Raw genomic sequence first — 12,474 nt, forward strand, 5'->3', positions numbered from 1 at the left:
AAACAGGTATTTAGCAGCCTGTAATTACAGTTTGAGTTAACAATTTTGTAGCCACTGGCCTGTAATTGGAACACATATAGGATGAGCCTATTCGCCATTAAAAACAAGTTCCCAAAACTCCGGTGCTAGCCTGCGGCTAAGGCCCATGTCGAGGGGCTGAGCAAGGGAAGCCCTGAGGCCCCTCTCGCCTGTGGAAACCCGCCCAGCGCCCGGACCCGCGGGGCCGAAGGAGCGACTCCGCGCCCCCAACGAACCCGGCGGCCAGACGCGTCCGGCTCCTCACTGCGCCCGGGTGCATCCTGGGAACCGCGGTCCCCCCGCCGCGAGGAGAACGAGGGAGCAGGCGGGGATGGCGGCGAGGTGCACGGTGGGACTTGTAGTCCTCCCGCCGCTCTTGCGGAGAGGCGGGGAGCGCGCGGCTTCATGGGAGTTGTAGTCCCGCCGTCGCTGGCCGCCGGCAGCGCGCGGGGTCCCCCTGGCGGCCGGAGACTACAGCTCCCAGCGGGCCGTGCCGCGGCGGCCGCCCATTTCTCGCCGGGTTGGGGGGTGAAGGGCCGGAGCCGGTCGGGGGGGAAAGATGGCGGCTAGATTGAGCGGCGGCGAGAACCGGCTGGTGTCGCTGCCCTTGTCGCGTATCCGCGTGATCATGAAGAGCTCGCCGGAGGTCTCCAGCATCAACCAGGACGCGCTCTTCCTCACCGCCAAAGCCACGGTACCGGCTCCCTCTTCCCTTCCCTCTCGGCCGAGCCCGCTCCTTCCCCGCCGTGCTGGGCCTGTGCCTCCCTGAGGTACCGTTGCCTCCGGGCTGGGCTCCCGTGTCGCTCCTCTCACCGCTGCTGGGGCACCCCGGCTGCAGCTGCGCTGCCTCCCCGCTCAATGCCGACCTCGTCCCCGGCGAGCGGCTCTTGCCGCACCTCTCTGCCCCTCCTACCTGTGCCTGTCACTCGGCGGCCATGAAGCATCACGCTTCAGGCTCCCACTATGCAAAAAGAGTTTGGGGCATCCTCCCGTCCAGCTGAGCTCCCAGAGTCTGTGAGCAATGCAGGAGGTTCTGATTTCCACCACTGTCAATTAGTATAAATTAGCCCGTGTGAAAATGATACCCTGCTGCTTCAGATCCCAAGTGTCATTTGCTGGGCTGTGGAAAGTGTTGAAGAGCAGCACAAATTAAGTTACATACCACAACCCAAACCTGCAGTCAGTGCTCCAAGGAGATGCAACTATATCCTGACCTTAAGCTCTTCTGAAATAAGTGGATCTCTCCACAAAATGTCCAGTATATATACACTTAAATATGGCGTTTGTGTCTTTAAACAGGGATTAAAGAAAACTGCCAACTGTATGTGTGAATTCATAATTTGACTGGTCTCTTTTGATTTAATTTTTTAGGAGCTTTTTGTTCAGTATTTGGCTACATACTCCTACAAACATGGCAGAGGCAAGGAGAAGAATGCTCTAACTTACAGTGATCTGTCTCATACTGCAGAAGAGTGTGAGACCTTTCAGTTCCTTGCAGGTATCTATAGCGTGATGGTAAATCCAGTATGTAATTTGGAAAATGAAATCTTGCTCTTACTGAATTGTTTTGTGAGAGCACAATTCTCCTACTGGTCATTAATCTCCTGTATAACTTTCAACTGAAACTCATAAACTGCATCACTGTAAAGATTTGTTTGTGAATGGGGATTTTTCTGGTGCTTCAAAATTACACAAGGCTAATTAGTTCTCAGCATATTGCCTTAAGCACTTCTTAAATTCCAGTAACTCCATCTGAAAGCTTTCAGCCCGTAAAACAAGATCACTGCACGTCTTTATGTGAGAATTTATGTGGCCCCAAAATTACACATTCAAATCTGTAAGTCTTGTTTCTCAAAGTGGTTCATCATACAGTTCCTCTCTCTTTTTATATATATATGTACACACGTGTATGTGCGCACACTTTTTTTTTTTTACCTGATACTTGGGGTTTTGTTGTAACACTTAGCTATAGGATATAGGTCGAGAATAAGGTAGTCCTAGCCCAGTCTTTCTCTGGGCTCCCCGTGGACATACTTTCAGAGCACGCAGTTCTGCTGTGTCTCAGTTCCATCATTATTGTGCTGAACAAGTATCTTACCTTACTGCAGAGAAAATGTTTCTACAGGACATAAATGGGATAGCTGTCTTGTTGAATCTGTTTTTAACAAAGCCTCTTTTTGACTTCATTTCATTAGCGGTGTGGATGCAACAGTATTAATGAGGCAATATAAGTATTCCAACTGACTATAAAAGAAACAATTCTACCTTCCAGATATCTTGCCAAAGAAGATCCTAGCTAGCAAATACCTAAAAATGCTTGAAAAAGAGAAGCGGGATGGAGAAGTGGGGGAAGATGAGGAAGAAGATGAGGAGGAAGAGGATGAAGACGAAACCGTTGATGAAGATGTTGGATCTTAAGACCAGCGGAGAATTGTTTCATACTTGATCTTTTCTGTTGTATAAAGGATGTTATTTTTGTGACTGAGAATCCAGATGCTGGATATATTTATATACGGAGCCATCTGCTTTTGCTTTGTTTAAGAAGTTTAGAAATTGAACTTTATACGTGTTGAAGAATGGAGTTCTTCCCTCAGAAACATAGCGGGGTAAGAAGAGCTGATGTAAATCTGACAGCAGAACTTGTTCAGATGATTTAAATTTACTTCTTCAGACAATCGTTACCCAAATTTAAAATTTCTTACAGGCAGCTTTCAGTCCAAAAGCTCTTTCACCCTCTGACTAGAAGGGAGTACTTCCCCAGTTTGTGTTTCTCCTCAGAGCGCAAGATGAGGTGAGGGGAAGTGTTTTACACAGTGTCTACTATCCTCAGCCTTCTCCTCCTTGGGGAGCCAGTAACCGATCAAACCCTCCCTCAGTTTTCTGGAGCAGTGCCAGGGCATTAGCAGCGGACCAAGCCCATTTAAAAAATCGCTACTTCTATAATGCAGCCTCAATAGCCATTTCGGCACAGAAACAGGGTAGAGGATGAGATCCATTCCAAGAGCTAATGTGGTTCTGTGGCTGTGGTGGTAAAAAGTACGTGTGTTAGATAATGATGTAAATATGTACATCTAGAACCTTTTTCTCTAATGAACTCTTCTTCTGCAGTTTGTCCATGGTGTTCTACCAAAATATATATTGAAGTCCATTAAATGTGGACTGTTGAGAATGAGCAACCCTCTTACCATTTGAGTGACAGAGCTGGATTTTTCATTTGTTTTTGTTTTGGGGTTTTTTTTTTACTATAGAAATGGTAACCGTCCTGTGTAGAACTTTATATGCAACTTTTTAAAATAAATGTTTTGTATGAAAAGTGACAATTGATGCAGAGACTTTCTATAGTTCTTCCCAGCTTCAGTCATCTACAAGTCTAGCATGCTCACTGTTCATCTTTCCAGGAAGAAAGGGGGGGACAAAAGGCTAAGTGGTGCTTTGGATAGTCTCTATCAGCAACGCTAACTAGATCTAGTCCGCTTTGGGAGTCTTAGCCGTGTTAACCAGCAGTCTCTGCTGATAGACAACTAACGCTCGCACAGTGGCATGGTCAGTCAGAGTGAGAAATGACCGAGATCTTTCCCCAGATGTGAAGAATGCCCCAAGTAAGCATGGGAACACTACTGAGGAACAAAACCTCCTACTCCAAAAGTGCCCTAAATCAGTCAGGAAGGGAGAGAGGTCTCAAGCAACACCCCAATTTGGATGGCACTGTAAAGAGTTACCAGGAAACTCTATCCTCCCCGTCAGGATAATACTAACAGCTTCTCTTAGGTTGAAGGCACAACTACACTAAACTGGTCTTAAAACACAAGGCAGAAAGCTCTAGCAACTCTGTAATCTGGCACATTCCAGATTTCTTCTAAGAAACCAAAAAGGGGGGTTAGGCAGGTAAGATCAGAGACTGGCAGAGGAGTAAAGCTACTGAGCCACATGAGAAATGCTCTTCTTATTTTAAAAGATCAAAGTATGTTGTACTATAAAAAATTTGCCCAAAGTTACCATAAATCAAAATTGTATCAGGACTGCTGCAGTGAGTGCTCAGTGATGCTCTATCCCTAGAGAAATTCCCAAGCAGGTATGCAGAACGATACTACTGTTGAAACGGTTGTGTTGCTTTTTTTAAAATATTATTAAAAGCACATGGAGATCTGTGGGAAACTGAGGGCTGAATGCTGTTTGTTTGGTAGGGGGTTGCCTGCAGTAGGATATGTAAATTGTGTGGCATTGCTCAACACTTGGTGGATCTAGTATTTGCCAGCTTTTTTGGGGAAAAAAAAAAGCTACTTATACTCTAGCACAAAACTGCATGGTAATTCTGTAGCATAAATGGGGCAGAGGGCACCAAGATAAATCATTGGGGCACCAAGATAAACCACTGGCCACCACACTAGTTGTGTTGAAGAGTCACAGAGGAATAGCCTGATCCCAGAGCTGGCACATCTCTATCGTTTAACTCACTGGTGCTATGGCTAAGGCCAAACAGTACCTGGCCCAGAGTTACGTTATGTAGGTCACAGCCAAAGAAATGCAATGACCTCAAACAGCCCTGGCAAAGAGGTCTTTATGCTGGGCACATGTATTACAGAATCGTATAGGTTGGAAAAGACCTTTAAGATCAAGTCCAACCGTAAACCTAACACTACCAAGACCACCACTACACCGTGTCCCTAAGCACCTCATCCAAACGTCCTTTAAATGCTTCCAGGGATGGTGACTCAACCACTTCCCTGGGCAGCCTGTTCCAATGCTTGATAACCCTTTCGGTGAAGTAAAATTTCCTAATATCCAGTCTAAACCTCCCCTGGCGCAACTTGAGGCCATTTCCTCTTGTCCTATCACTTGTTATCACCTGGGAGAAGAGACCGACCCCCACTTCTCTACAACCTCCTTTCAGGTAGCTGTAGAGAGAAATTTTAGGTAAAGACATCACGCTTGATAAGTTTTAGGGCGCATGTGTTTATAGAAATTATTGTTCAGCTTTGTTTTCAGACCTGGCGTTTTGCACCACCAATTCTGTTTGTGTAGCCAACCCAATTGTCAATTATGCAGAACCTTCTGAAAAGGAATTTTTTTTTAAGCCAGTCCTGGTTCCAGGTGTGGGTTATGAAGGACAATAGTGATGAAAGGTGCCAAACTAGCCACCAGCCCCAAGTAAGTATGGCCCACCATTCGTAATCTGCAGGGGGTGATCGTTCCTAGATTTTTGGTACTTAGCTTGTCAACTGATTGTTACCACTGACATTTGGTAGGTAACACAGAAACTCTGTGAGTAAAAGAGTAAAGTCTTTTAGACACCCTAAAAAAAGAAGGAGGGGGGGAATCCCCAACACATTCATCAGTCACTGCTCTACCGACTAGTACCTCCTGAGCCTGGGAAGGAGAGTGTCTCAGCATGCTCAGTCAATGTGTCCAGGACAAAAAAACCAACACCATGATCCAGTAGACGTGTGCCTGTGCTGACACAACTGGGAACAGTGGTATTCTGGGACTGGAGACAAAACATTTTTACTGGGGTATGATAGATCATGGCTGGTCCTGTGAGGGTCAACTGAAGGGGGAAATTCTGCTGCTGTGGTAGAGGGCCAATGCAGTGCTTGACCATATTCTCCACATACCTGTGCTATGCTCACAACTGGCAGAGATGTCCCTAGTCATGAGTAGCCCACACCAGCAGCCTGCCATGCTTCATTGTCCTGCAACGCATCCTCAGTCACAGCAGAGGGAAATGTGTCCTTTCTGTCTTGGACCTGTAGCCCAAGCAGTGGCTAAGGAGCCTGAGCTGAACCAGACTCCTTGGGAAGAGACCTGGTTATGAACCGTGTCCTCATGTTGGCCCTGGCAGTTGCTTTCTCCCTGTAGCCGAGCTGCAAAATGCTGCAGTGTGCACCTGGGGAGTGGGAGCAAGCACAGCTCATGAGTTATGAGGTCCTTGCTCTACACAACTGGTGTCTTTGAATGTCAGACAAAAGATGTGATTAGGAGGGAAAGCACAAGAAAGAAAAATCCAGCTGGAGGGAGGAGGAGCCATGCTCTTTACGGAAGGACGCCCACAAGGAAAACCAGAAGGATGAATCACTCCTACGAGTGTTTCTCCTCATTGCACCCTGTTTAACCCTGTTTCTGCAGTGTCTGCCCTGGTCTCCCTCAACACACCCCTGATGGTGCTTTATTTCCTCTCAGCTTCCCCCTCCTGTCACACTTAGAGTCTGCCTACAGCAAAACGGATACAGGTACCAAGAGACACCAGTGTTCAGGGTGTCTGCGCCGAGGTGCTGGCAGTGGGGCTGCAGGGTGGCCTCTGTGAGGAGAGGCCAGGGCTGCCCCGTGCCACACACAGCCGGTTCCAAGGGCCCCACGCAGGACACAGCTGAGCCCCTCAGCCAAGCTGGGGGTGCCTGGGGGAAAAGAGGTTTCCGAAAGGGCACAAGGCGGCAGAGGCAGAGGAGGAGGAAGCCAAGGAGGGAGCAGCAGCAGAGGGACCCCGAGGCCAGAGGAGGAGGAGGGCAGGAGGTGCTGCAGGCCCGCAGCAGGGATCCCCTGCAGCCCCGGAGAGACCCCGCTGGAGCAGAGACCCACCCTGCAGCCCGGGGAGGGCCCCAGGCCGCAGCAGGGGGATATTTCCTGCAGGAGCTGCGGCCGTGGAGAGCCCGGGCGGGAGCAGGTTGTCCCTGAAGGACTGCAGCCCGGGGCAGGGCCCGCGCTGGAGCAGGAGACGGGTGAGGAGGGAGGAGCGGCCGAGAGGGGCTGGGATGGACTGACCGAACCCCCATCCCCACCTCCTGCACCCCTTGTGGGGAGAGGAGACGGGAGTGAATGGGTGAAGGTGGGCCTGGGGAAAAGTCAGGGTGGAAAGGTCTTTTAGTTTTTGTCTTTGTTTCTCACTATCCAGCTTTATTTTTGATTGTCAATATATTAAATTAATTTTCCTCAAGTCCGTTTTGCCTGCAATGGTAATTGGTGAGTGATCTTCCTGTCTTCATCTTGACCCATGAACTTTACCTCTTATTTTCTCTCTTATTTTCTTGAGGTGGGGGAATAAGAGAGTAGCTGGGGGGAAGCTGGCCCCAAGGTCAACCCTCCACAACCAGAAATGCCAAAACAACACATTAACACTGGGTTACACACTAAAGGAAATACGTTTCCAGTGAGATCAGATGAGCAAATAGACTAACCATGCGGTGGGACACCTGTGTGAGATTTCAAGTGACACATCCCAGCCCACATCCCATCCTTTATCCCTTGCAGTAAATCAAAAGCCACATTCACAAAGCCATTACAAAGCTCCAGCTAAAAACCATCTCATTTAACACGCACTTCCTCAGGCTGGTCCAAAAGTGACTGAGGAGCGTTCAAACTAAACAAAGCACACGTGCAGATGATGTCTTACTCTGTAACGGACAATTTGTGTAGCATCCGCTAAACTCTACAGCTGAAACAACTGGGAAAGCAAGAAAAAGTGATCATCTCAGACTTCTCCCTTTACAGCTCAGGGTTTTCTTCCTCACCAGCACCCAGCTCCTCACCGCTGCTGAAGATCTCAAGCAGATGATGCACAGCTTGGGCCTCTGCAATCTCTCTCTGCTTTGCCACAACTGCCCCTGCTGACTTTGAAGGACTTTTGTTTCCTCCTGCCAACCTTTCAGGTGAGGACCTTACTGCTCATGAACCATGCATCAAAACTGTGAGCACTTCAACCACCACAGCCTGGGCTGACACAGCGTCTTCCTATACCCAAAGGAGGAACAGGAAAGTCCATGATGCCAAGGACAACCTTCCTTCAGGTACTGGAAAGCTGCGATCAAGTCCCTATCTATCCATATCTAGTATGGGAAACTGTCCTGGTTTCAGCTGGGATAGAGTTAATTTTCTTCCTAGTAGCTGGTATAGTGCTGTGTTCTGGATTTAGGATGAGAATAATGTTGATAACACACTGATGGTTTAGTTGTTGCTGAGCAGTGCTTACACTAAGTCAAGGACTTTTCAGCTTCCCATGCTCTGCTGGGTGCACAAGAAGCTGGGAGGGGGCACAGCCAGGACAGCTGACCCCAACTGGCCAAAGGGCTATTCCATACCATATGGCATCATGCTCAGTATAGAAACTGGGGTGAGTTGGCCAGGGAGCAGCGATCGCTGCTCGGGGACTGGCTGGGCATTGGTCAGCAGGTGCATTGTGCATCACTTGTTTTGTACATTCTTTTATCATTATTATTATTATTTTATCTTCCTCTGCTATCCTACTAAACTGTCTTTATCTCAGCCCACAGGTTTTACTTTTTTTCCCCCCGATTCTCTCCCCCATCCCACCAGGGGCGGGAGGGTGAGCAAGTGGCTGTGTGGTGCTTAGCTGCCGACTGGGGTTAAACTACAACAGAAATTTCACTCTGAACAGCTAAATCTCAACAAAATTACAGGCATCCTAAACAGGGAGTTGTAGTGGAAAGCAGCCAGCTTTGCTGATGCGACACATTGCTTTTTCTTTTTTTAGTTTTCAAAGTTTGCAGTTGCTGAATGTTCCTGCGCTGCAGGGAAGCCAGCTGCGAGGCAGGAAGCTGGTGGCACTACTAGGGGTATCTTGGCCTGTTTAAGGTGTTCAGCGATTTTAGACAGTGGAACAGAGGCCAGGGGACACTTTCCAGGATGAATCTACTATTAGATACATATTCCTATTTATTTTTTTTCCCCCTACAATACTGGTTTATGAGATCCTTCCCCCCCAGCCAAGGCTGCTCAAAGGAGAGGAAGCTTCCTAAGCTTGCAAAAATGACAAAAGGACTGTGGTTACCAAGTATAAATTACCATATTTCATCCCTCTTAGAAGTTTCCTGTGGGATAATGAACATATTCTGTCAATTAGTGAGGCCACAAGAACTTGAACACCCTTCTGAATTCATCCAGCCAGAATCCTCAAGGGGGACTTTCAGAGCTGCCAAAATTTGCCACAGCCATCTCCAAGGCCTCGCATCTGCCAGAGCTTGTTGCCATCAAAACCAGTAAGTGGGATTTGTTTTCCCCAAGAGCTTGACACAGAGCAAAACTGCATCCAGTTCAGAGTAGTATTTCAAAAACAAGGGGAAAAAATAAAGCTCTGCCTGAAATGGAAGAGAGAGCTGTGACATTATTTCATCATATTATTGAGTAAAACTAATCTGCGTTTGCAGGGTTGGGCTCCCAACAGGACCTCCTCGGCATACTTGCAATTCTTTTTGATATCCCCCTTCACTCGATGCTTTATAGTAAAACACCAAGTGCTGACTTTGTTTCTATTTTAAAATTGATCACTGTAGGTATTCACTCAGAAAGCGACAACAGGTAGCATTTCAGGCAAGTGGTTTCCAAAACGCTGACCTTCCATAATTCATTTCAGGATCGTAACTTGTAAGACACTCAGTTAAAAGCAGCACATATTACCTCTGGAAATCTGGGCACAGAGCAGGCGAGTGCCCGTGGAAACATCTGAAATGCACCTGAGCAGTGAATGCAAGGGAGGGCAATGGGACTAGGAGAACTTCTTGGCTCTCAGGCACCAGAGATTTTCTCTTGTCACAAAAAAAAGCCTCCAGACCAGCACATTTAAATTTGGATTATGATCTAACAGAGCAAAATTTGGTGTAGCATAAGGATCTCTGCTCCAGTACTATCTCCAATCTGCCACTGGGACTTTTAACAACTGTTTCTGAGCTACAGACGAAGCGATCAATAATTTTAGATTTGATTCTGACTTCTGGCAGCAAGAAGAACACAGCACCAACGCTGCAAAATAACTGCTATTTGCACAGCACACAGGGACATTTTACCCATGTTCTGAGATTTCTCTATTTCATGGCATTCAACAGCTCCCCACTCATGAGATGTCCTCCCACCACTCTTTTCTACTCACTATGGAAAATTATTGAGGCCATGAATACATCCCACTGCGTGCTCACAGAAAAAAGTCTCACAGTGCACAAGTACCTGCAGAAAATGGCCGAATTCAATAAGACGACATCAAACAGAAACTTGTAAAGATGAGGAATTTTATTTTATTGACATACTATGAGGCAAAACAAAATTGACACCATACAAAATAACTTTATAAAATATCATTCACATCATTATTTTATCAGGAATTACAGCATTCTGAGCTTGTTACAAGTCGTATGTTTTGAGGTGAAAAACACTATGCTAAATCTTTAGTATTAGTTGTATATATACAGTAAGAAACCAAAACAGAAACTGTTAGGTTTTTCATGAGTTTATTGCAAAAGTAGTGCAAACTATTTTACCTTGCAAGCTGTAAAACAAACTTGGAAAAGGACCCACCTAAGCTTAAAAACATGACAATAAATGCTCAATTTCACAGCCTTTGAAGCTTCCTTCAACAGTTCTCAACAAAGAAATTCCCCATCTCTGCACATTTTTAGATTTTCACTGACTCGGAAACGAAGAAGTAGATGACGCACCCACACTAGCAAGCGGCCAGAGAGCAGGACGGGTCCTGCTCCAACACAGGGTGCAACTCTTACCAAAGCCGGCATTCGGGCAATTCGGCACAAAGCGTGGCCGAGCCCATGTCCTGCTGCTTCTCCATCACCCCCAAAACATCGACCAACAGGGCACGTCTGGTCAGTTTGGTTTTCCTCCATTAATAAGCTGCCCCTCTCCACACTCGTATTTGAGAAAAGAGTCAAGAAAGCATTACGAGTGAAAAAAAAAATTAAGAATTAAGAACATGTATTGTCTGTTTTAGAAATATAGTATCCTTTTCCTGAAGTCTACGTAAAGCGTATTTCCTCGTGGTCCCCCTCCCCCTTGCGTACACAATGCAGGGCAAATCCCATCCCGAACTACTGCATGAAACCAAGGAAGGATACTACATTCTACGAGATCAATAGAAAACAGTCTACAATGCTACCAGGGTCCCCCAAAGCAAAACAGGTAGCTAGTAATCTACTAAAAAAAAAAAAAAGCAAACAAATGCTACATGGAAAATGCTAAAAGAACAAAATGCAGCATATTCAGGCTTTTTTTTTTCTTGAGGTACCTATATAAATATTACCTTCTGCCCAAAGTACTATTTGTTTTGTTACAAAACTAACGTCCTTATCATGAGCCAATTGCAGGGCATACATTATTATTGAGAAAGTGCAACCATGCTGATAGTTTATATGCAGCATATTAAAGGATGATTAGGCTTTAGAAAATATAGCTTAAGTATAGACCTGATGGAGCAGTTTTATAAAAACATTTAGCAGAGGCGTTTTCCTTTTGTTCGAGTCTCTCTGCAGCAGAAAGCCTTAGGAAACAGCTTTGAAGTCCTGCCACAATGGAACATCAGCACTTTTACAATTCCATATATAGATTGTTCTTTAATATTTAAACTAAATACAATTTTACAGAAAAGGTTCCCCCTCTGTATTAGGTACTGGTAAAAAGTCGATTCCCCCCACCCCCACCCTTCAAAAAATGATAGCATATCACAACTTAAAATTTTCCAAAAAGGAATTCTTTTTAAGTAAAAACGGTTCACATAGTAGAAAAACTTACACATAGTTGTAAACTGTTACATACAAAACAGTGGAAAAGTCAATGACGTTTTATTCCCTTACCCTCACACATGTATCCCTTCATTTTATATATATACATGCACACACACATACACACACCAAAACCTGTGTACTGTATGTGTGGGTGTATATGCATATATAGATAGATACACAGAGATGTATAGATCTAGGGTCGGGATCATGTATTTCAAAAAATTCTTTATTGGGTATTTCTCTTTGCCTAGTTCTGCTGTGATACTGTACATTTTATGACTTGATACACTGGAAAATATTTTAAAATTTGCTAAAACTATGTTTTGCAGCTTTTTTTTTTTTAACTTTGTGGTTAAAATTCATTTGATGTTTTTAATTAAGAATATGACTTTTGATTGTTATGCACTGGGAAAAAACACAAAGGCACAAAGAATAAAACTCAAATACAATATTGTTGTCTCTGAACAAGAAACCCAGAGGTTTTGGTTTGCAGAATGCCGCCTTGGAAGAGGTCGGTCATCACACGCAGTTTGGTCGCTGTTGCCAATCTTGTCGACAATTTTAGTAAATAGCACCCAACTGTTTAAATGAGGTAGATCCAAATTGAAAAAAAGAAAGCTGGGTCCCCACCATTTTATTTGCCTCTATTTAAAATGTTTTAAGGATTATATGTCAGTCGTAAGAGGTGGAAATGATGGCACTATCTGAAGCAAGCACAGAACTCAAGAACAGCTTTTTTGTTTCCGATGTAAATTTAAGTGTTAAATCACAATCCTCCTTCACGCAACGATTTCCTAGCAGGGGGAGGGAGGAGAATATGTTCAACCAAAAAGAAAAAAAAAATTACAAAGAAGCTGCGATTTGAGAAAGCCTGTTTTCGGTAGACTGCCAGAGAAACGCCCGAGAGCCCACTTTCCGTAGAGCAACAGTGACAGCCAGTGCC

General features: G+C 45.5%; 2 protein-coding genes across 2 annotated transcripts in view; one reads left to right on the forward strand and one right to left on the reverse strand.

Annotated features, from left to right (window-relative positions):
* Positions 1 to 549: 549 nt before the first annotated feature.
* Positions 550 to 4,135, forward strand: CHRAC1 (chromatin accessibility complex subunit 1). Its single transcript, XM_075495330.1, has 3 exons — positions 550 to 712; positions 1,390 to 1,516; positions 2,291 to 4,135. The coding sequence occupies exons 1-3, from the start codon at positions 578 to 580 to the stop codon at positions 2,434 to 2,436; spliced, it is 408 nt and encodes a 135-aa protein (XP_075351445.1). The 5' UTR covers positions 550 to 577; the 3' UTR covers positions 2,437 to 4,135.
* A 5,690-nt stretch (positions 4,136 to 9,825) lies between these two features.
* Positions 9,826 to 12,474, reverse strand: part of AGO2 (argonaute RISC catalytic component 2) — a 66,838-nt gene continuing 64,189 nt past the window's right edge. The window contains exon 19 of the mRNA XM_075495333.1: positions 9,826 to 9,966. Within this exon, the coding sequence (XP_075351448.1) occupies positions 9,885 to 9,966 (82 nt within the window). The 3' untranslated portion in view covers positions 9,826 to 9,884. The remainder of the gene's footprint in view (positions 9,967 to 12,474) is intronic.

Source organism: Mycteria americana, chromosome 2, assembly GCF_035582795.1.
Source record: "Mycteria americana isolate JAX WOST 10 ecotype Jacksonville Zoo and Gardens chromosome 2, USCA_MyAme_1.0, whole genome shotgun sequence".
NCBI lineage: Eukaryota > Metazoa > Chordata > Aves > Ciconiiformes > Ciconiidae > Mycteria > Mycteria americana.